Here is a 24,499-nt window from a genome sequence, read left to right on the forward strand (position 1 = left end):
CTCACACTCTCTCCAATCCACACAATAGCGCAGTGTCTTCAGGTCTGGAGACTGTCTTCTACTCCCCTCATAAAACAAACATTCCAATCTGTCTAAAAGATATACTCTCCTCTACTAATGGAACATAAAACAAAAAATGTTATCTTTCTAAAGAGATATGCCATCCCTCTCCCTTAAACCCGCAAGGTACAGACAATTAATTCGTTTTACTTACATTTTCAGTAACAACTTAACCAAGAACCCATACATTTCATACCATAAAATAATAGTATTAAAATAAATGGTTCTAAGCTAAATGTATACATAATTAATCATTTCAACTATAATTTCCTCCAACAAAAAGCTAGACTATCTTACCTGTTTACATCATTATGCATGATGGACGTGTCTCCCTGTCACGGATGCCTTGCCACGATTGCCCTTAGTTTGACGATGTAATCCGGAGACAGGAGTTTTCTCCATCTCTTTAGCTATCATACTCTAATTACACTGATTTCAAAACTAGATCCTCCAGAAAGTGGAGAGTAACATTTATGCAGCTCCACTACACAATGTTTTTTTTTTAACCCGCTTTCGACAGGTTTACCAACATAGACTGACCAACTGAAATAGACAGAAGACTCTATATGACAGACCAATCCGAAGTCCTCTCGGCATGTCCAACCCACTCATTATCTCAGCCAATCATGGCCAGTGTGAAGGTTGCTGACGTTTTCTGTGTCTTAATGAACAAGGCTCGTAATTTAACAATATTATTGCACATACGTTTGTTATTAAGGCACATGAAAGTTCCCATGTTCCAGAAGGCATTTCTGCCAAAAAACACATTTTTAAAAAATTAATAAAAAAAACGTTAAAATGGCTCTCCTGTGGAGTCGTGACGACTTACGCTTAGTTTCCTGAAACGGGTCACATACAGTGCCTTGCGAAAGTATTCGGCCCCCTTGAACTTTGCGACCTTTTGCCACATTTCAGGCTTCAAACATAAAGATATAAAACTGTATTTTTTTGTGAAGAATCAACAACAAGTGGGCACAATCATGAAGTGGAACAACATTTATTGGATATTTCAAACTTTTTTTAACAAATCAAAAACTGAAAAATTGGACGTGCAAAATTATTCAGCCCCTTTACTTTCAGAGCAGCAAACTCTCTCCAGAAGTTCAGTGAGGATCTCTGAATGATCCAATGTTGACCTAAATGACTAATGATGATAAATACAATCCACCTGTGTGTAATCAAGTCTCCGTATAAATGCACCTGCACTGTGATAGTCTCAGAGGTCCGTTAAAAGCGCAGAGAGCATCATGAAGAACAAGGAACACACCAGGCAGGTCCGAGATACTGTTGCGAAGAAGTTTAAAGCCGGATTTGGATACAAAAAGATTTCCCAAGCTTTAAACATCCCAAGGAGCACTGTGCAAGCGATAATATTGAAATGGAAGGAGTATCAGACCACTGCAAATCTACCAAGACCTGGCCGTCCCTCTAAACTTTCAGCTCATACAAGATGAAGACTGATCAGAGATGCAGCCAAGATGCCCATGATCACTCTGGATGAACTGCAGAGATCTACAGCTGAGGTGGGAGACTCTGTCCATAGGACAACAATCAGTCGTATATAGCACAAATCTGGCCTTTATGGAAGAGTGGCAAGAAGAAAGCCATTTCTTATAGATATCCATAAAAAGTGTAGTTTAAAGTTTGCCACAAGCCACCTGGGAGACACACCAAACATGTGGAAGAAGGTGCTCTGGTCAGATGAAACCAAAATTGAACTTTTTGGCAACAATGCAAAATGTTATGTTTGGCGTAAAAGCAACACAGCTGAACACACCATCCCCACTGTCAAACATGGTGGTGGCAGCATCATGGTTTGGGCCTGCTTTTCTTCAGCAGGGACAGGGAAGATGGTTAAAATTGATGGGAAGATGGATGGAGCCAAATACAGGACCATTCTGGAAGAAAACCTGATGCAAAAGACCTGAGACTGGGATGGAGATTTGTCTTCCAACAAGACAATGATCCAAAACATAAAGCAAAATCTACAATGGAATGGTTCAAAAATAAACATATCCAGGTGTTAGAATGGCCAAGTCAAAGTCCAGACCTGAATCCAATCGAGAATCTGTTGAAAGAACTGAAAACTGCTGTTCACAAATGCTCTCCATCCAACCTCACTGAGCTCGAGCTGTTTTGCAAGGAGGAATGGGAAAACATTTCAGTCTCTCGATGTGCAAAACTGATAGAGACATACCCCAAGCGACTTACAGCTGTAATCGCAGCAAAAGGTGGCGCTACAAAGTATTAACTTAAGGGGGCTGAATAATTTTGCACGCCCAATTTTTCAGTTTTTGATTTGTTAAAAAAGTTTGAAATATCCAATAAATGTCGTTCCACTTCGTGATTGTGTCCCACTTGTTGTTGATTCTTCACAAAAAAATACAGTTTTATATCTTTATGTTTGAAGCCTGAAATGTGGCAAAAGGTCGCAAAGTTCAAGGGGGCCGAATACTTTCGCAAGGCACTGTATGTTTACATTGCCAAAGCCAGTGAAATGGATAAACAAAAATGAAATAAACATAAAAAGAATAAAGACATTTCAAATGTCATATTATGTCTATATACAGTGTTGTAAAGTAAAAATGGGAAAATAAATAAATGTAAGCAGTTGATGTTATTCTTCAATAACACACACCCCAAAGCAAATTAGGGGGAGAAAAATATATGAATTCATAGAAAACAAATCATAGTTGTTATGCTGGAGAGCGGATGGTAGATGTTTATTCTTCCCTGTTCTCAGTGTTTTCTCTGCTGAACAAAGAGAAAGGATGTAGTTTATACCCAAGCTTAGCCTGTGGTTGACCAATTAGAATTCCTTGCAGCAAAATTAGGCCAATGGTTGAATACTAAGTATCCCATTTCAGGCTCAATGTATAGACAATTTGGTCCAATGAGAACTTGCCACATGTAGCTGTGAGTCCAGGACTGGAACCCCTTCACATATTCTAAACAGATGTTGAACTGAAAAACAACCCATGTCCGTGACCCATTAATCTTCAGTTCCCCATTACTCGAAAAATGTCCATTGATCGTTTATTCCCCGCATCGTGTATTTATCTTTGAATATTCTTACATAAATATGGGTTGTATTTACAATGGTGTTTGTTCTTCACTGGTTGCCCTTTTTTTGTGGCAACAGGTCACAAATATTGCTGCTGTGATGGCACACTGTGGTATTTGACCAAATAGATATGTGAGTTTATCAAAATCGGATTTGTATTGTTTTCCAATTCTTTGTTGGTCTGTGTAATCTGAGGAAAATATGTGTCTCTAATGTGGTTATACATTTGGCATGAGGCTAGGAAGTGCAGCTCAGTTTCCACCTCATTTTGTGGGTAGTGTGCAAAGAGCCTGTCTTCTCTTGAGAGCCAGGTCTGCCTAAGGTGACCTTTCTCAATAGCAAGGCTATGCTCACTGTCAAAGCTTTCGTTAATTTTGGGTCAGTCACAGTGGTCAGGTATTCTGCCACAGTGTATTCTCTGTTGAGGGCCAATATAATTCTAGTTTGCTCAGTTTTTTTGTTTAATCTTTCCAATGTGTCAAGTAAATATCTTTTTGTTTTCTCATGATTTGCTGTTTGTCCCATTTTGTGAATGCTTGGTTGGTTTGGTGATCGGCACCGCAGACCTCACATCCATGAAGGGCAATAGGTTCTATAACAGATTCAAGTATTTTTAGAAAGCCCTTCTTGCCTTGTCTCAAAGATGATTCATTGCTTTGTGAAAGTTTTAAATTTTTAAATTTTTTAAATTTCACCTATTTTTTTTAACCAGGTAGGCTAGTTGAGAACAAGTTCTCATTTGCAACTGCGACCTGGCCAAGATAAAGTACAGCAGTTCGACACATACAACAACACAGAGGTACACATGGAATAAACAAACATAAAATCAATAATACATCAGAAAACGTCTATATAGAGCATGTGCAAATGAGGTAGGATACGGGAGGTAATGCCATAAATAGGCAATGGTGGCGAAGTAATTACAATATAGCAATTAAACACTGGAATGGTAGAATGTGCAGGAGATGAATGTGCAAGTAGAGATTTGGGGTGCAAAGAGCAAGATGAATAAATAAAACAATAGTAGTATATAGTATATGGGGCTTTGGTGACAAAACGGATGGCACTGTGATAGACTGCATCCAATTTGTTGAGTAGAGTGTTGGAGGCTATTATGTAAATGACATCGCCGAAGTCGAGGATCGGTAGGATGGTCAGTTTTACGAGGGTATGTTTGGCAGCTTGAGTGAAGGATGCTTTGTTGCGAAATAGGAAGCCAATTCTAGATTTAAGTTTGGATTGGAGATGTTTAATGTGTGTCTGGAAGGAGAGTTTACAGTCTAACCAGACACCTAGGTATTTGTAGTTGTCCACATATTCTAAGTCAGAACCGTCCAGAGTAGTGATGCTGGAAGGGCGGGCAGGTGCGAGCAGCTATCAGTTGAAGAGCATGCATTTAGTTTTACTTGCATTTAAGAGCAGTTGTGTTACGGTGCGTGAATGAGGACCCAAAAGCGAATTAACGTAAACAGAGCTTCTTTAATGACAAAACATAGGTAGGCTCAGATGGACCGGCAGATTCCGACAGGACAGGACAAGGTTGCAGCAAACATGACGATAGTCTGGTTCAGGCATGAATAACACAAACAAGAATCCGACAAAGACAGGAGCAAAAACAGAGAGAGATATCGAGGACTAATCAGAGGGAAAAAGGGAACAGGTGGGAAAAGGGGTGACGAGGTAGTTAGGAGGAGACAAGGAACAGCTGGGGGAAAGAGGGGGAGAAAAGGTAACCTAATAACGACCAGCAGAGGGAGACAGGGTGAAGGGAAAGGACAGAAACAAGACACAACATGACAATACATGACAGTACCCCCCCACTCACCGAGCGCCTCCTGGCGCACTCGAGGAGGAAACCTGGCGGCAACGGAGGAAATCCTCGATCAGCGCACGGTCCAGCACGTCCCGAGAGGGAACCCAACTCCTCTCCTCAGGACCGTACCCCTCCCAATCTACTAGGTACTGATGACCACGGCCCCGAGGACGCATGTCCAAAATCCTACGGACCCTGTAGATGGGTGCGCCCTCGACAAGGATGGGGGGGGGGGGGGGGGAAGACGAACGGGGGCGCGAAGAACGGGCTTGATACAGGAGACATGGAAGACCGGGTGGACGCGACGAAGATATTGCGGAAGAAGAAGTCGAACTGCGACAGGATTAATGATCTGAGAAATACGGAACGGACCAATGAACCGCGGGGTCAACTTGCGAGAAGCGGTCTTAAGGGGAAGGTTCTGAGTGGAGAGCCAAACTCTCTGACCGCGACAATATCTAGGACTCTTAGTTCTACGCTTATTAGCAGCTCTCACAGTCTGCGCCCTATAACGGCAAAGTGCAGACCTGACCCTCTTCCAGGTGCGCTCGCAACGTTGGACAAAAGCCTGAGCGGAGGGGACGCTGGACTCGGCAAACTGAGATGAGAACAGCGGAGGCTGGTACCCGAGGCTACTCTGAAAAGGAGATAGCCCGGTCGCAGACGAAGGAAGCGAGTTGTGGGCGTATTCTGCCCAGGGGAGCTGTTCTGACCAAGACGCAGGGTTGCGAAAAGAAAGACTGCGTAAGATGCGACCAATAGTCTGATTGGCCCGTTCTGCTTGACCGTTAGACTGGGGGTGAAAGCCGGAAGAGAGACTGACGGAAGCCCCAATCAAACGGCAAAACTCCTTCCAAAATTGAGACGTGAATTGCGGACCTCTGTCCGAAACGACGTCTGACGGAAGGCCATGAATTCTGAAAACATTCTCGATGATGATTTGTGCCGTCTCTTTAGCAGAAGGAAGCTTAGCAAGGGGAATAAAATGAGCCGCCTTAGAGAACCTGTCGACAACCGTAAGAATAACAGTCTTCCCCGCTGACGAAGGCAGTCCGGTGACAAAATCTAAGGCGATGTGAGACCACGGTCGAGAGGGAATGGGAAGCGGCCTGAGACGGCCGGCAGGAGGGGAGTTACCGGACTTAGTCTGCGCGCAGACCGAACAAGCAGCCACGAAGCGACGCGTGTCATGCTCCCGGGTGGGCCACCAAAAACGCTGGCGAATGGAAGCAAGCGTACCCCGAACGCCAGGGTGGCCGGCTAACTTGGCAGAGTGAGCCCACTGAAGAACGGCCAGACGAGTAGGAACGGGAACGAAAAGAAGGTTCCTAGGACAAGCGCGCGGCGACGGAGTTTGAGTGAGTGCTTGCTTTACCTGCCTCTCAATTCCCCAGACAGTCAACCCGACAACACGCCCATCAGGGAGAATCCCCTCGGGGTCAGTGGAGGCTACTGAAGAACTGAAGAGACGAGATAAAGCATCAGGCTTGGTGTTCTTAGAGCCCGGACGATAAGAAATCACGAACTCGAAACGAGCGAAAAACAGCGCCCAGCGCGCCTGACGCGCATTAAGTCGTTTGGCAGAACGGATGTACTCAAGGTTCCTATGGTCAGTCCAAACGACAAAAGGAACGGTCGCCCCCTCCAACCACTGTCGCCATTCGCCTAGGGCTAAGCGGATGGCGAGCAGTTCGCGGTTTCCCACATCATAGTTACGTTCCGACGGCGACAGGCGATGAGAAAAATACGCGCAAGGGTGGACCTTGTCGTCAGAGAGGGAGCGCTGAGAAAGAATGGCTCCCACGCCCACCTCTGACGCGTCAACCTCGACAACGAACTGTCTAGTGACGTCAGGTGTAACAAGGATAGGTGCGGATGTGAAACGATTCTTGAGGAGATCAAAAGCTCCCTGGGCGGAAACGGACCACTTAAAGCACGTCTTGACAGAAGTAAGGGCTGTGAGAGGAGCTGCCACCTGACCGAAATTACGGATGAAACGACGATAGAAGTTCGCGAAGCCGAGAAAGCGCTGCAGCTCGACGCGTGACTTAGGGACGGGCCAATCAATGACAGCTTGGAACTTAGCGGGATCCATCTTAATGCCTTCAGCGGAAATAACAGAACCGAGAAATGTGACGGAGGAGGCATGAAAAGAGCACTTCTCAGCCTTCACAAAAAGACAATTCTCTAAAAGGCGCTGGAGGACACGTCGAACGTGCTGAACATGAATCTGGAGTGACGGTGAAAAAATCAGGATATCGTCAAGGTAAACGAAAACAAAGATGTTCAGCATGTCTCTCAGGACATCATTGACTAATGCCTGAAAGACAGCTGGAGCGTTAGCGAGGCCGAAAGGAAGAACCCGGTATTCAAAGTGCCCTAACGGAGTGTTAAACGCCGTCTTCCACTCGTCCCCCTCCCTGATGCGCACGAGATGGTAAGCGTTACGAAGGTCCAACTTAGTGAAAAACCTGGCTCCCTGCAGGATCTCGAAGGCTGAAGACATAAGAGGAAGCGGATAACGATTCTTCACTGTTATGTCATTCAGCCCTCGATAATCTATGCAGGGGCGCAGGGACCCGTCCTTCTTCTTAACAAAAAAAAAACCCCGCTCCGGCGGGAGAGGAGGAGGGGACTATGGTACCGGCGGCAAGAGCTACAGACAAATAATCTTCGAGAGCCTTACGTTCGGGAGCCGACAGAGAGTATAGTCTACCCCGGGGGGGAGTGGTTCCCGGAAGGAGATCAATACTACAATCATACGACCGGTGTGGAGGAAGAGAGGTGGCCCTGGACCGACTGAACACCGTGCGCAGATCGTGATATTCCTCCGGCACCCCTGTCAAATCCCCAGGCTCCTCCTGTGAAGAAGAGACAGAGGAAACAGGAGGGATAGCAGACATTAAACATTTCACATGACAAGAGACGTTCCAGGAGAGGATAGAATTACTAGACCAATTAATGGAAGGATTATGACAAACTAGCCAGGGATGGCCCAAAACAACAGGTGTAAAAGGTGAACGAAAAATTAAAAAAGAAATGGTTTCGCTATGATTACCAGAAACAGTGAGGGTTAAAGGTAGCGTCTCACGCTGAATCCTGGGGAGAGGACTACCATCCAGGGCGAACAAGGCCGTGGACTCCCTTAACTGTCTGAGAGGAATGTCATGTTCCCGAGCCCAGGTCTCGTCCATAAAACAGCCCTCCGCCCCAGAGTCTATTAAGGCACTGCAGGAAGCTGACGAACCGGTCCAGCGTAGATGGACCGACAAGGTAGTGCAGGATCTTGAAGGAGAGACAGGAGTAGTAGCGCTCACCAGTAGCCCTGCTTTTACTGATGAGCTCTGGCTTTTACTGGACATGAAGTGACAAAATGACCAGCAGAACCGCAATAGAGACAGAGGCGGTTGGTGATTCTCCGTTCCCTCTCCTTAGTCGAGATGCGGATACCTCCCAGCTGCATAGGCTCAGCACCCGAGCCGGCAGAGGAAGATGGTAGTGATGCGGAGAGGGGGGCAACGGAGAACGCGAGCTCCTTTCCACAAGCTCGGTGACGAAGATCAACCCGTCGCTCAATGCGAATAGCGAGTTCAATCAAGGAATCCACGCTGGAAGGAACCTCCCGGGAGAGAATCTCATCCTTTACCTCTGCGCGGAGACCCTCCAGAAAACGAGCGAGCAAAGCCGGCTCGTTCCAGCCACTGGAGGCAGCAAGAGTGCGAAACTCAATAGAGTAGTCTGTTATGGATCGATTACCTTGACATAGGGAAGACAGGGCCCTGGAAGCCTCCTCCCCAAAAACAGATCGATCAAAAACCCGTATCATCTCCTCCTTAAAGTCCTGATACTGGTTAGTACACTCAGCCCTTGCCTCCCAGATTGCCGTGCCCCACTCACGAGCCCGTCCAGTAAGGAGAGATATGACGTAGGCGACACGAGCAGTGCTCCTGGAGTAAGTGTTGGGCTGGAGAGAAAACACAATATCACACTGGGTGAGGAACGAGCGGCATTCAGTGGGCTCCCCAGAGTAACACGGCGGGTTATTGATTCTGGGCTCCGGAGATTCGAAAGCCCTGGAAGTGGCCGGTGGATCGAGGCGGAGATGGTGAACCTGTTCTGTGAGGTTGGAGACTTGGGTGGCCAGGGTCTCAACGGCATGTCGAGCAGCAGACAATTCCTGCTCGTGTCTGCCTAGCATCGCTCCCTGGATCTCGACGGCTGAGTGGAGAGGATCCGAAGTCGCTGGGTCCATTCTTGGTCGGATTCTTCTGTTACGGTGCGTGAATGAGGACCCAAAAGCGAATTAACGTAAACAGAGCTTCTTTAATGACGAAACATAGGTAGGCTCAGATGGACCGGCAGATTCCGACAGGACAGGACAAGGTTGCAGCAAACATGACGATAGTCTGGTTCAGGCATGAATAACACAAACAAGAATCCGACAAAGACAGGAGCAAAAACAGAGAGAGATATAGAGGACTAATCAGGGGGAAAAAGGGAACAGGTGGGAAAAGGGGTGACGAGGTAGTTAGGAGGAGACAAGGAACAGCTGGGGGAAAGAGGGGGAGAAAAGGTAACCTAATAACGACCAGCAGAGGGAGACAGGGTGAAGGGAAAGGACAGAAACAAGACACAACATGACAATACATGACAAGTTGGAGGTCCACGGAAGTGGAGTTGTATGGCATTGAAGCCCGTCTGGAGGTTAGTTGAACACAGTGTCTAAAGAAGGGCCAGAGGTATACAAAATAGTGTCATCTGCGTAGAGGTGGATCAAAGAATCACCAGCAGCAAGAGCGACATCATTGATGTATAAAGAGAAGAGAGTCGGCACGAGAACTGAACCCTGTGGCACCCCCATAGAGACTGCAAAAGGTCCGGACAACAGGCCCTCCGATTTGACACACGGAACTCTATCAGAGAAGTAATTTGTGAACCAGGCGAGGCAATCATTTGAGAAACCAAAGCTGTTGAGTCTGCCAATATGAATGTTGTAATTGAGTCGAAAGCCTTAGCCAGGTTGATGAATACAGCTGCACGGTACTGTCTTTTATCGATGGCGGTTATGATATCGTTTAGGAGGTGCACCCATGACCAGCTCTGAAACCAGATTGCAAAGCGGAGAAGGTACGGTGGGATTCGAAATGGTCGGTAATCTGTTTGTTAACTTCTTTGGGCTCATTTCGGCTCAGGTGGGCTAGCGTCCCACCTCGACAACATCCGGTGAAATTGCATAGCGCCAAATTCAAATGACAAAAATAGTAATAATAAACACAAATGAAAATACAAGTGTTATACATCGGTTAAAAGATTAATTTGTGTTAATCCAGCCACTTTGTCAGATTTCAAAAAGGCATTACGGTGAAGTGATATTATCTGAGGACAGCGCTCTGCGTACAAAAGCGGCGTCACGAAAGTCAGAAATAGCAATAAAATAAATCACTTACCTTTGAAAATCTTCCTCTGTTGGCAATCCAAAGGGTCCCAGTTGCACAATAAATGGTTGTTTTGTTCGATAAAGTCCCTCTTTATATCCCAAATACTCCGTTTTGTTGGCACGTTTTGTTCAGTAATCCACTGCCTCAAAGGCGGTCAAAACATGCAGACAAATACATATACGGTAAAGTTTGTCGAAACATGTCAAACGATATTTATATTTAATCCTCAGGTTGTCAATTATCTAAATAATCGATCATTTTTCAACCTGACAATAGCGTATTCAATAGAAATGAAAAAGAATGAAGAGCGCACACACAGGCACGCACGCAAACCGGTATTGCATGATTCCATAGACCACTTACCAAAAGGTTTTATTCTTCATCGTTTTTCAGAAATCAAGCCTGAAACCATGTCTAAAGACTGTTGAAATCAAGTGAAAGCCATATGAACTGCAATCGGGGCCCTAAACCCTTATATAGTCAATAGGCTTTCAATGGAAAACCACTCACATCAAAAAAATAATAATAATACGAGGGCCAGCCATAATCCTGGATGGATTTTCCTCAGGTTTTTGCCTGCCATATCAGTTCTGTTATACTCACAGACATAATATTAACAGTTTTAGAAATGGCAGGGTGTGTTCTATCCAATGCTTCCAAGTATATTCCAAGTACATATCCTAGGTTCTGGGCCTGAGTGACAGGCAGTTTACTTTGGGCATGTCAGTCATCCGAAATTCAGAATACTGCCCCCTAGCCCAAAAAGGTTAACTTGGCTTTCGAAGACCTTAGAAAGGCAGGGTAGGATAGATATAGGTCTGTAGCAGTTTGGGTCTAGAGTGTCTTTCCAATCTATGGGAATCTCAGATGATACAAAGAGAGGTTGAAGAGGTTAGTAATAGGGGTTGCAACAATTTCGGTGGATCATTTTAGAAAGAGAGGGTCCAGATTGTCTATCCCAGCTGATTTGTAGGTTCCAGATTTTGCAGCTCTTTCAGAACATCAGCTATCTGGATTTGGGTGAAGGAGAAATGGGGAGGTTTGGGCAAGTTTCTGTGGGGGGTGCAGGGCTGTTGACCGGGGTAGGGATAGCCAGGTGGAAAGCATGTCCAGCCATAGAAAAATGCTTATTGAAATTCTCAATTATAGTGGATTTATCGGTGGTGAGAGTGTTTCCTAGCCTCAGTGCAGTGGGCAGCTGGGAGGAGGTGCTCTTATTCTCCATGGACTTTACAGTGTCCCAGAACTTTTTTGAGTTTGTGCTACAGGATGCAAATTTCTGCTTGAAAAAGCTAGCCTTAGCTTTCCTAAATGCCTGTGTATATTGGTTCCTAACTTGAAAAGTTGCATATCACGGGGGCTATTCGATGCTAATGCAGAACGCCACAGGATGTTTTTGTGCTGGTCAAGGGCAGTCAGGTCTGGAGAGATCCAAGGGCAATATCTGTTCCTGGTTCTAACATTTTGAATGGGGCATGCTTATTTAAGATGGTGGGGAAGGCACTTTTAAAGCATAACCAGGCATCCTCTAATGAAGGGATGAGGTCAGTATCCTTCCAGGATACCCCGGGCCAGGTCGATTAGAAAGGCCTGCTCGCTGAAGTATTTTAGGGAGCGTTTGACAGTGACCCATTATGGATGCAGGCAATGAGGCAGTGATCGCTGAGTTCTTGGTTGAAAACAGCAGAGGTATATTTGGAGGGCAAGTTGGTTAGGAAGATATCTTTGAGGGTGCCCGTGTTGACGGATTTGGGGTTGTACCTGGTGGGTTCATTGATAATTTGTGTGAGATTGAGGTCATCAAGCTTAGATTGTAGGATGGCCGGGGTGTTAATGTCACAGTTTAGGTCACCTAGCAGCACGAGCTCTGAAGATAGATGGGGGGCAATCAATTCACATATGATGTCCAGGGCACAGCTGGGGGCAGATGGTGGTCTATAGCAAGCGGCAATGGTTAGAGACTTGTTTCTGGGAAGGTGGATTTTTTAAAAGTAGAAGCTTGAATTGTTTGGGTACAGACCTGGATAGTATGACAGAACACTGCAGGCTATCTCTGCAGTAGATTGCAACACCGCCCCTTTGACTAGGCACTGCAGGGCCTGGATTAACCTCTACATCACCAGAGGAACAGAGGAGGAGTAGGATAAGGGTATAGCTAAAGGCTATCAGGACTGGTCGTCTAGTGCGTTTGGAGCAGAGAGTAAAAGGAGCAGGTTTCTGGGCGCGATAGAATAGATTCAAGGCATAATGTTCAGACAAAGGTATGGTAGGATGTGAGTACATTGGAGGTTAATATAGGCATTGAGTAATGATGAGAGATATATTTTCTCTAGAGAAGTCCGCATATGTGGGAGGTGGAACTAAATGGTAGGTTATGGCATATTGAGCAGGGCTAGAGGCTCTACAGTGAAATAAGACAACAATCACTAGCCAGGACAGTAATGGACAAGGCATATTGATATTAGGGAAAGGCATGCGTAGCCAGGTGATCATAGGGGTCCAGTGAGTGGTTGGGCTGGCTGGAAACACAGCGATTCAGACAGCTAGCAGGCCGGGGCAAGCAAGCTAGCAGAAGGGCCTTAGAGGGGCGTTTCGACGGAGGAAAGTGATGGATTAGTAGGGTTCCGAGTAGCAGAGGGGTCCAAGTCTAATTGGCAAAATAGGTATAGTGGCCCAAGAAATTGGCCGATGGATCTATACAGCTAACAGTCCAGTATGCTCTAGACAGCTAGCAGGCCGCGGCTAGCAGCTAGCGGGCCGTGGCTAGCAGATGGGCATTCAGGGGACGTCATGATGTAGGGGCCAGTTGAGTACCTCCTTGAGCAGATTACATTGTAGTCCAGTTTTGGAGGATCAGCGGGGTTCCGTGCCCCGTACCGGCAGTAGAAGGGGTCCGGGTATTGTAAGCCCAGGAGTAGCTGATGGGCCTCTTTGGCTACCCGGGAGAAAAGGCCTAGCATGGGCTAGCTCCAGGTTAATTGGTGCTTGCTTTGGGACCGACGTTAGCCAGGAGTAGTCACTCGGATAGCAGCTAGCTAGCTGCGATGATCCAGGTGAAAATGTCCAGAGCATATCCGGGGATATGGAGAGAAAATAGGTCCGGTATGCTCTGGTTTGAGTCGCGTTGTACAAACTGGCAAGAGCTAGTAGTGGTTAGCTGACTACTAGCTAGTAGCTAGTGAGCTGGCCAGCTTCGGTTGGGGGATTCCGGATTCGAGGTAAATAAAAATACTTTCGAAAAAACAGATCCACACCAGATTGGGTGAGGCAGGTTGCAGGAGAGTATTTTGAAGTTGAGGTTTAGAACAAAATATAAAAAGATATGCGAAGAAAAATATATAAAAAGATATATACATGGGACACGACAAGATGGACAAAGACGTCTGACCGCTACACCATCTTGGATTTAGCTAGTTACCTTTGGAGCTGATGTTTAGGCGGAGGTATGTATAGTTTTTGGTGTGCTCTAGGGCAACAAACCTCCAGACGAGCTTCAATGCCATATAACACTCTTTCCGTGGCTTCCAACTGCTCTTAAATGGAAGTAAAACTAAATGCATGCTCTTCAACTGATCGCACCCACCCGCCCGACAAGCATCACTACTCTGGGCGGTTCTGACTTAAGAATATGAGGACAACTACAAATACCTAGGTATTTGGTTAGACTGTAAACTCTCCTTCCAGACTAACATTAAGCATCTCCAATCCAAAATGATATCTAGAATCGGCTTCCTATTTCGCAACAAAGCCTCCTTCACTTATGCTGCTAAACATACCCTCGTAAAACTGACCATCCTACCGATCCTTGACTTCGGCGATGCCATTTACAAAATAACCTCCAACACTCTACTCAGCAAATTGGAAAAGCCCCATATACCCATAAAAAAAGCCCCAAAGCCCCATATACTACCCACAACTGCGACCTGTATGCTCTTGTTGGCTGGCCCTCGCTTCGTATTCGTCGCCAAACCCACTGGCTCCAGGTCATCTATAAGTCTTTGCAAAGTAAAGCCCCTCCTTATCTCAGCTGACTGATCACCATAGCAACACCCACCCGTAGCACGCGCTCCAGCAGGTATATTTCACTGGTCATCCCCAAAGCCAACTCCTCCTTTGGCCACCTTTTCTTCCTGTTCTCTGCTGCCAATGACTGGAACGAATTGCAAAAATCACTGAAGCTGGAGACTTACAGTATATCTCCCTCACTAAATTTAGGCATCAGCTGTCAGAGCAGCCTCCCGATCATTGCACCTGTACACAGCCCATCTGTAAATAGCCCATCCAACTACCTCATCCCCATATTGTTTTTATTTTTTGCTTTTTTGCACCCCAGTATCTCTAATTGCACATCATCATCTGCACATCTATCACTCCAGTGTTAATGCTAAATTGTAATTATTTTGCCACTATGCCCTATTTATTGCCTTACCTCCCTAATCTTACTACATTTGCACACACTGTATATAGATTTTTTTCTATTGTGTTATTGACTGTACGTTTGTTCATTACATGTGTAACTCTGTGTTGTTTTTGGCGCACTGCTTTGCTTTGTCTTGGCCAGGTCGCAGTTGTAAATGAGAACTTGTTCTCAACTAGCCTACCTGGTTAAATAAAGGTGAAATATATATATATATTTATATATTTTTAAATCGTGTCTAGATGGAATTTGTATGTGTGGTAATGGCATCTGGACCTTTTTTGGAACACCATTATTTTGTCTTACTGAGATTTACTGCCAGGGCATAGGTCTGACAGAATCTGTGCAGAAGATCCAGGAGCTGCTGTAGGCCGTCCTTGGTTGGGGGGACAGAAGCATCAGATCATCAGCAAACAGTATATATTTGACTTCGGATTCTAGTAGGGTGAAGCCGGGTGCTGCAGACTGTTCTAGTGCCCTCGCCAATCCGTTGAAATATATGTTGAAGAGTGTGGGGCTTAAGATGCATCCCTGTCTCACCCCACGGCCCTGTGGAAAACATAGGTGTGTTTTTGGCCAATTTTAACCACTCACTTGTTGTTTGTGACCATGGGTTGTATAATGTTGTATGCTTTTCCCCCAACACCACTTTCCATCAATTTGTAGAGCAAACCCTCAAGCCAAATTGAGTTAAAAGCTTTTTTGAAGTCAACAAATCATGAGAAGACTTTCTTGATCTCTCTTTATCAATTAAATTCAAAGGGCTTTATTGGCATGGGAAACATGTGTTAACATAATAACCTTGTCGACTCAGGTATTTGAACCGGCAACATTTTGTTTAATGGCCCAACGCTCTAACCGTTCAGCTACCTGCTGCCCTAATGAACCACATCAGAACCACATCAAGTGTGTAAAGAATCTAATTGAAGGACTTGTATGAACTGCACAGTTTATTCAATGTTATTCCTTTTCTACTGAATCCCTTCCATCTCTTTCATATTCTCCCTCTGTCTTCCTCCTCTCTCTCAATTCAATTCAATTCAATGGGCTTTATTGGCATGGGAAACGTGTTAACATTGCCAAAGCAAGTGAGGTAGATAATATACAAAACTGAAATAAATAATACAAATTAACAGTAAACATTACACATACAGAAGTTTCAAAACAATAAAGACATTACAAATGTCATATTATGTATATATACCGTGTTGTAACAATGTACAAATGGTTAAAGTACACAAGGGAAAATAAATAAGCATAAATATGGGTTGTATTTACAATGGTGTTTGTTCTTCATTGGTTGCCCTTTTCTTGTGGCAACAGGTCACAAATATTGCTGCTGTGATGGCACACTGTGAAGTTTCACCCAGTAGATATGGGAGATTATCAAAATTGGGTTTGTTTTCGAATTCTCTGTGGGACTGTGTAATCTGAGGGAAATATGTGTCTCTAATATGGTCATACATTGGGCAGGAGGTTAGGAAGTGCAGCTCAATTTCCACCTCATTTTGTGGGCAGTGTGGACATAGCCTGTCTTCCTTTGAGAGCCATGTCTGTCTACGGCAGCCTTTCTCAATAGCAAGGCTAAGTCTGTACATAGTCAAAGCTTTCCTTAAGTTAGGGTCAGTCACAGTGGTCAGGTATTCTGCCACTGTGTACTCTCTGTTCAGGGCCAAATAGCATTCTAGTTTGCTCTGTTTTTTTGTTAATTCTTTCCAATGTTTCAAGTAATTATCTTTTTGTTTTCTCATGATTTGCTTGGGTCTAATTGTGCTGCTGTCCTGGGGCTCTGTGGGGTGTGTTTGTGTTTGTGAACAGAGCCCCAGGACCAGCTTGCTTAGGGGACTCTTCTCCAGGTTCATCTTTCTGTAGGTGATGGCTTTGTTATGGAAGGTTTGGGAATTGCTTCCTTTTAGGTGGTTGTAGAATTTAACGTCTCTTTTCTGGATTTTGATAATTAGTGGGTATTGGCCTAATTCTGCTCTGCATACATTATTTGGTGTTCTACGTTGTACACGGAGGATATTCTTGCAGAATTATGCATGCAGAGTCTCAATTTGATGTTTGTCCCATTTTGTGAAATCTTGGTTGGTGAGCGGACCCCAGACCTCACAACCATAAAGAGCAATGGGCTCTATGACTGATTCAAGTTTTTTTAGCCAGATCCTAATTGGTATGTTGAATTTTATGTTCCTTTTGATGGCATAGAATGCCCTTCTTGCCTTGTCTCTCAGATCGTTCACAGTTTTGTGGCGGTTACCTGTGGCGCTGATGTTTAGGCCAAGGTATGTATAGTTTTTTGTGTGCTCTAGATGTCTAGATGGTATCTAGATGGAATTTGTATTTGTGGTCCTGGCGACTGGAACTTTTTTGGAACACCATTATTTTGGTCTTACTGAGATTTGCTGTCAGGGCCCAGGTCTGGCAGAATCTGCGCAGAATAAATAGGTGCTGCTGTAGGCCCTCCTTGGTTGGTAACAGAAGCATCAGATCATCAGCAAACAGTAGACATTTGACTTAAGATTCTAGTAGGGTGAGGCCGGGTGCTGCAGACTTTTCTTGTGCCCGCGCCAATTCATTGATATATATGTTGAAGAGGGTGGGGCTTAAGCTGCATCCCTGTCTCACCCCACGGCCCTGAGGGCCTGCTCTCTCCCTCTTGCTCTCTCCCTCTTTCTCTCTCCCTCTTTCTCTTTCTCTTTCTCTTTCTCTTTCTCTCTCTCTCTCTCTCTTTCTCTCTCTCTCTCTCTCTCTCTCTCTCTTTCTCTTTCTCTTTCTCTTTCTCTTTCTCTCTCTCTCTCTCTCTCTCTCTCTCTCTCTCACTATCTCTCTCCTCTTTGTTTCTCAGTCCCCTAGTTTCGCTGTCCGTCTCTTTCTCTCTCCCCCTCTCTCTACCTAGCCATCATAACCTACCTACATATGGTTTGGGACTAGGTGAACCAACAGCAGAGGAACAGAGCGTGTGCTGTGTTGAACGATGCAGGGTTAAGAGAAGTTATCCTCATGGCTATACTGTAACATCATAACTTAGCCTACCTCCCCATATGGTTTGTTAAAAGGTAAACAGACAGCAGAGCAGAGCGTTTCAGTTTTTCAGTGTAGCAGAATGTTGTTTCTGGGAGGAGACGATGATGGGAAGTAGGAGTCATGTTTTCATGTTTTTATTGCACAGCCTCATTTTCCACTCTAGCATGCATTATACTGCAACACTACTAACCCAATCCAATTGCTTCTGTAGAGTTATTACTGTATTACAATAATAGGTTAATTCATTTAACTCATTTCAGTAGTGTAATTGAAAATTGCTCCATATTTTCAGGTAATGTATTTGTTTATCCACATGAAACCAATTTCATATTTGGGACAGAGATGGAGGGTTCCATTTATTCAGGATTTCCATGAGTGAGTTAGTCTAGTCATACAATTTTCAGTGACTATACCGTACCCATAGAAATAAAACTTGTTCTGTCTCTATGACTACCTTTCCTTACTGTAATACAGCCTGAGCCTCACATTGCCTCTCCTATTCCACTGACCCAGACCCGTATATAGAGAGCGTTTCGGTCAGATTTTAAAACGGATACCATGTTAACAGAGCGATGTAACAATACAAGAGTGCCTCTGACAGTTCCCTCTGAAATGACCTGCTGTAAACAAGAAAAACAGAGGAATATTACAGAAGTTTTTATTAATTATAATTTGGAATAACTTGTATTCAAGTCTTTACAGTTTTGTGGTGTCAACAAACTGTATATCTTCTTTCACTTCATAAGTAAAAAAAAAGATCAAAAATAAACAGCACAACGTGGAAGCTTCAATTATCACTTAGCAATGGCTATGGAGGAGGAAGTGGCACTATCGGAACGTTCAGACAGAAACCACATTGGCCAAACTCTCTATATATAGTATATGACTCCGCACTGACCTGTCTTATGTAAAAGTGTCTAAAGGTGGAATCAGTTGGCAGGGTTTACTGGCTGGATATGTGTTTACTGTGGCTGTGGCTCTGCTGTCCTCCACCCACTACACTACAACCTTTACCAGGCTTCTGTTTATTGTGTTATTATTAGTACCTATAAGGATTTAAAGTTGCATTTCATGAAAGTGAGTCATTTTACAATAAGAATTCAGTTATTTTCTGACAAATTTAACTGAGCCACCGCATGTTGTGGCCACCAGAGCTGGTAGTCAGGAATTTGCTATAATGAATACCATATCCACCATTGAAGTTGGTCAGATTTTAAAAGCCATTTTGATTGATTTACAAATGTGACTATACTATTATAAATACCTCACTATAAATCTACCATTCTGTTCCAGGTGGCCATCATCGCAGGAAACTTTGAATTGGCAGAATTAATCAAGAACCATAAAGAGACTGATATCGGTAAGTTTCTGAAATCAACATTTCTTTGTTTCTGTGTAGTATAAACTGTGTTTATTTACCATAAAAAACTATTGCATTATAGGAAATGGTAAGACTGGTAAACCATTGAGCATAGCAGGTTACCAGGCTAGGAAAGGGTTGCTGGCAAATGTGTTGTATTGAATGTGAGTTAAGTCATGTGCAATTCACTTGCTTTATGAATGATGCACGTTGTAGACCAAAGCGCTTCCACTCTGAATGGGCTATTGTGTTTCCCGGTGGATGGACCTGCTCTGTGCCTCCTCTCTCATCTAAAGACAGTCAGTTCTGCTCCAATCCACACTTAGCCACAGTTCACAATGGAGCTGGCCTACATAGTGGGACTGGGATGAGAACACACACTCACACACACACGTCATGCACACACACACACACACACACACACACACATGTGCATGTCATGGACACACACACGCACGCCATGCACACACACACACACACACACACACACGCGCACACACACACACACACACATACGTCATACACACACACACACACACACACACACACACACACACACACACACACACACACACACACACACACACACACACACACACACGCACGCACACACACATGTGTACGTCACACACACACACACACACACACACACACACACACACACACACACACACACACACACACACACACACACACACACATGGATTGATCAGCTGTGTTTTGTCATCTGTCTGTCTGCTGCACTGTTCTCTGTCACTCTCATATGTTCTCTGGTATACAGTACAGTACAGTACAGTAGGCTCTACTCTCATATGTTATCTGGTGTACAGTACAGTACAGTACAGTATAGTCGTGGCCAAAAGTTTTGAGAATGACACAAATATTAATTTCCACAAAGTTTGCTGCTTCAGTGTCTTTAGATATTTTTGTCAGATGTTACTATGGAATACTGAAGTATAATTACAAGCATTTCAGAAGTGTCAAAGGCTTTTATTGACAATTACAGTTGATGCAAAAAGTCAATATTTGCAGTGTTGACCCTTCTTTTTCAAGACCTCTGCAATCCACCCTGGTATGCTGTCAATTAACTTCCGGGCCACATCCTGACTGATGGCAGCTCATTCTTGCTTAATCAATGCTTGGAGTTTGTCAGAATTTGTGGGGTTTTGTTTGTCCACCTGCCTCTTGAGAAGTTCTCAATGGGATTAAGGTCTGAGGAGTTTCCTGGCCATTGACCCAAAATATCAATGTTTTGTTCCCCGAGCCACTTAGTTATCACTTTTGCCTTATGGCAAGGTGCTCCATCATGCTGGAAAAGGCATTGTTCGTGACCAAACTGTTCCTGGATGGTTGGGAGAAGATGCTCTCAGAGGATGTGTTGGTACCATTCTTTATTCATGGCTGTGTTCTTAGGAAAAATTGTGAGTGAGCCCACTCCCTTGGCTGAGAAGCAACCCCACACATGAATGGTCTCAGGATGCTTTACTGTTGGCATGACACAGGACTGATGGTAGCGCTCACCTTGTCTTCTGTGGACAAGCTTTTTTCTGGATGCCCCAAACAATCGGAAAGGGGATTCATCAGAGACAATGACTTTACCCCAGTCCTCAGCAGTCCAATCCCTTTACCTTTTGTAGAATATCAGTCTGTCCCTGATGTTTTTCCTGGAGAGAAGTGGCTTCTTTGCTGCCCTTCTTGACACCAGGCCATCCTCCAAAAGTCTTCTTCTCACTGTGTGTGCATATGCTCTCACACCTGCCTGCTGCCATTCCTGAGCAAGCTCTGTGCTGGTGGTGCCCCGATCCCACAGCTGAATCAACTTTAGGAGATGGTCCCACAATCAATTGCAATTCATCTGATCCCTCTTCATAACATTCTGGAGTATATGCAAATTGCCATCATACAAACTGAGGCAGCAGACTTTGTGAAAATGAATATGTGTCATTCTCAAAACTTTTGGCCATGACTGTACATTACAGTAGGCTCTAAGGTGCATCGGATGCGGATTACAATCTTCTCTGTCATCTTTCTATAGATGCCACTTTGTATCTGATGGAATCCGTTTTTTCCTGTGTCCTTAGGCCAAGGGTCCAAGACTGTGACATTATGAACTCTCCTTCTGGCATACAGTCAACTTATTGCTAGTGCCAGCAGTCTTACAATGTTGCAATCTTACCGTACAAGTGTCAGGGGATTTCTGTCTCTTCCTCTCCAAACAGACACTGAGACATAACTCCTTTGTCATGTATTTACACCCCCAACAGTCCCTTTTCTCCGTCCTCTGTCATCACTTCTTTCTTCATGTTTTGTGACCACATTCTTCTGTAAATAGAAAGGGTGCTGCAAACCAATTATTTAATTATTTAATTGTCTTTTTGCATTTGCCCCTTGAGTCATAGTCGGGCTGATTAGCTTCAGTCTGAGAGTGAAGGTCTTTGTGACAGCTAACCTCATTACATTGGTTTATACACGCTTAGAAAAAAAAGGTACTATCTAGAACCTAAAAGGGTTCTTCGGCTGTCCTTATAGGGGAAACCTTTGAAGAACCCTTTTTGGCTCCAGGTAGAACCCTTTTGGGTTCAATGTAGAACCCTTTCCACAGAGGCTTCTACATGGAACCTGAAACGGGTCTACCTGGAACCATAAAGGATTCTCCCATGGAGACAGCCGAAGGACCCTTTGGGAACCCTTTTTTTCTAAGAGTGTAACAGAATTTGTATTCTATAGTTCAGCGTCATGGCTGCAGTCATGACACATAAACCTACAGCATCTGCCTTGTTCTACAGTCAACTATGTAAATCCTTGTCCCATATAAATCCAGTCGTGGTTGCCATGGTTCCCAGATCCATGTGATATTTGGCTTTCGGGATCTCAGATCTGGTCGGTTCCTCAATGGAAGACCCATGGGTAGGGAGGTAGCCTCTTTATATGGCATAGATCTATACATTGGTGGTTGTTTTTTTCATGATTGTTACTGAAAATGTAGACTCATCAGTGCTGTTTCTTCAGCATCCTTTGTCCTGTGATCCATTATCACTGTTGTATAATCTACTGCATCACTGATCAATGTGGTGACAGCAGTGTTGTTCTATCATTTTATCTTTATGGATCCATCACTCAGGGTTTGTGGTGCTCAAACAAGATGGTTCATCACTATTTTACCTCTTTGAGATTGATCTACCACAAGCTGCTCTTTCTTTTCGTTGTGTTTGATTGGTTGAGTGGCTGGTGTTATAACGAGGAGGTTCAGGTTTAAAATGTTAAAGCTATTCCTTGGAGAGGAAAGCGGAGGTTGGTGCTTGTCAGGTTGCTATTTAACAATCTGTGTGCCAGAGAAGAGAAGAGGTGGTCCGTGGAGATTCCCCCCATCCACAGTTCCCCCTGCAGCCTACAGTCATTTAGTTGTTAGATGTTAGGCTGGTTTGAAGTCATGACGCTTTGTAATTCATCATAGACAGTGCATTACACAGGATCTAGTATAGGGTCATTATCATATTGCTTTCAATGGACTGGTTCTTGTATATTTAGACTACTAATGACCACACCTATGGTTTGAGATGAATTCTGAGCAATTAAGGGAATGTTGATGGAAGGAGTAATTCCAAATGCCAATTCAATATGAATTCAAGATGTTGTTTTCCCAATGAAAGTCCTAAAGTTATTCCCAAGAGGGAATAGCATTTCATAATATCACAACATGTCTTAATTCTCATCACATTCCTAAAGGATTTGGAATGTGTTGTTCTGTAAGTGCTTGATTACAAATGCTTGGTAAAAACACTACGCATGGGCCATTCCATGCCACTACAGCCCGAAAAATATCTTTGCTATCTCACATTGTTCTGGTAATTCTCACATAGAAACTGAACAGAATGTTTGACACACTTGTATTTTTACAATGTATTTTTATTTATTTTTTATCATCAGGAAAGTGGCCATTTTAGGCCCATCTTAGACCTGAACATGTCTCCTGTAAGACCCTATGATCTGTGAACGTACATGATACAGACAACATCATGGTGTCATTATATGCCTAATAGTATTTTCTCAAATGTGGAGTATATCTAGATTCTGAAATACACATTTTCACATTCATTTATTCAACATAATATGAATATGAATTTAAATATGAATAAATAAATATGAATATGAATATCTCAAACTTTCATCATGGTTTTGTGATAGAAATGTAAAAAGCATGTCAAACATCTTTCCTCCCAATGAAGTTACTATTAGAATTGCCAGAACAATCTGAGATACCAAAAATATTTTCGGCCTATGCTGCCGTGGAATCGCCCACATAATTTCACAACCAACAAGCAACTTGCTAATAACGAATTTAGACTTCCTCGCTAAGGTTGCCTAGCAACACAAAGGATTTGTTTTCGATACAGCTGTTCCTGCGAAAGCACGGGTTAAAATCCAATCTCTCGCCGAACCTGTTTCCACTGAACATTGATTTATGCATGTTTAATTTGGGTGTTATGTGATTGCAAGCAACACCTCTCTCCACCATGTGTTTGACAGCCACGTATTGAGAATGTGTTCTGCCCTGTCATCTATGGCAATATCATTCATTTGGATTATTATTGAAGTAGTTTTAGATAATACAGTATTTTAGCAATCTGGTTTATATTAAAATCAGTGTTAATGATAGTAATCAAAGTGGCTGTGGTTTAGTTGAATTCTGGTTTAGTTGAATTCTCCCCATCCATAATGATTATAATAATTGACACATTCTTGCTGACATCATGTGCTGCTTGTCTCTGGAATGTTGAACCTGGGTGAAGCAATATCTAGGGAGTTTATTTTTCTTCAGTGCATCTGACTGTCTGTTAGAGTGTTTGTGTGCGAGAGATATATATATAGAGGGAGACATAGAGAGAGAGAGGTAGACATATATATATATATATATATATATATATATATATATATATATATATATATATATATATATATATATACTGTATATATATAGAGAGAGAGAGTGAGACAGAGAGAGAGAGAGAGAGAGAGAGGTAGTATATATATATATATATATATATACTGTATATATACTGTATATATATATATATAGAGAGAGAGAGAGTGAGAGAGAGAGAGAGAGAAATAGAGACTGAGTGTGAGAGGACGAGAGGGAAATGGAGATGCGTGGAACTCGTGCGTTGTGATCCCAGTCAGTAACAAGCAGTGTGTCTCCCAGCCTTTCCCCCTGCCTGGCTGTCTTTGTCCCTGTCTCCCTGCCTGTCTCCCTGTCTGCCTTTTTTCCCACCTTTCTCCCTGGCTTCCAGTCTCCCTCTCCCTGCCTGCTCACTGCCTG

The 24,499-nt window shown here is 43.9% G+C and overlaps 1 protein-coding gene across 1 annotated transcript in view; it reads left to right on the forward strand.

The window, feature by feature from the left end:
* The window catches only part of LOC110502389 (SH3 and multiple ankyrin repeat domains protein 2-like), a 164,375-nt gene that overhangs the window by 42,019 nt on the left and 97,857 nt on the right, over window positions 1-24,499 (forward strand). Inside the window, exon 9 of the mRNA XM_036959148.1 lies at window positions 19,113-19,179. Coding sequence (XP_036815043.1) covers window positions 19,113-19,179 — 67 coding nt within the window. The remainder of the gene's footprint in view (window positions 1-19,112; window positions 19,180-24,499) is intronic.

Source organism: Oncorhynchus mykiss, chromosome 2 (assembly GCF_013265735.2).
Source record: "Oncorhynchus mykiss isolate Arlee chromosome 2, USDA_OmykA_1.1, whole genome shotgun sequence".
Lineage (NCBI taxonomy): Eukaryota > Metazoa > Chordata > Actinopteri > Salmoniformes > Salmonidae > Oncorhynchus > Oncorhynchus mykiss.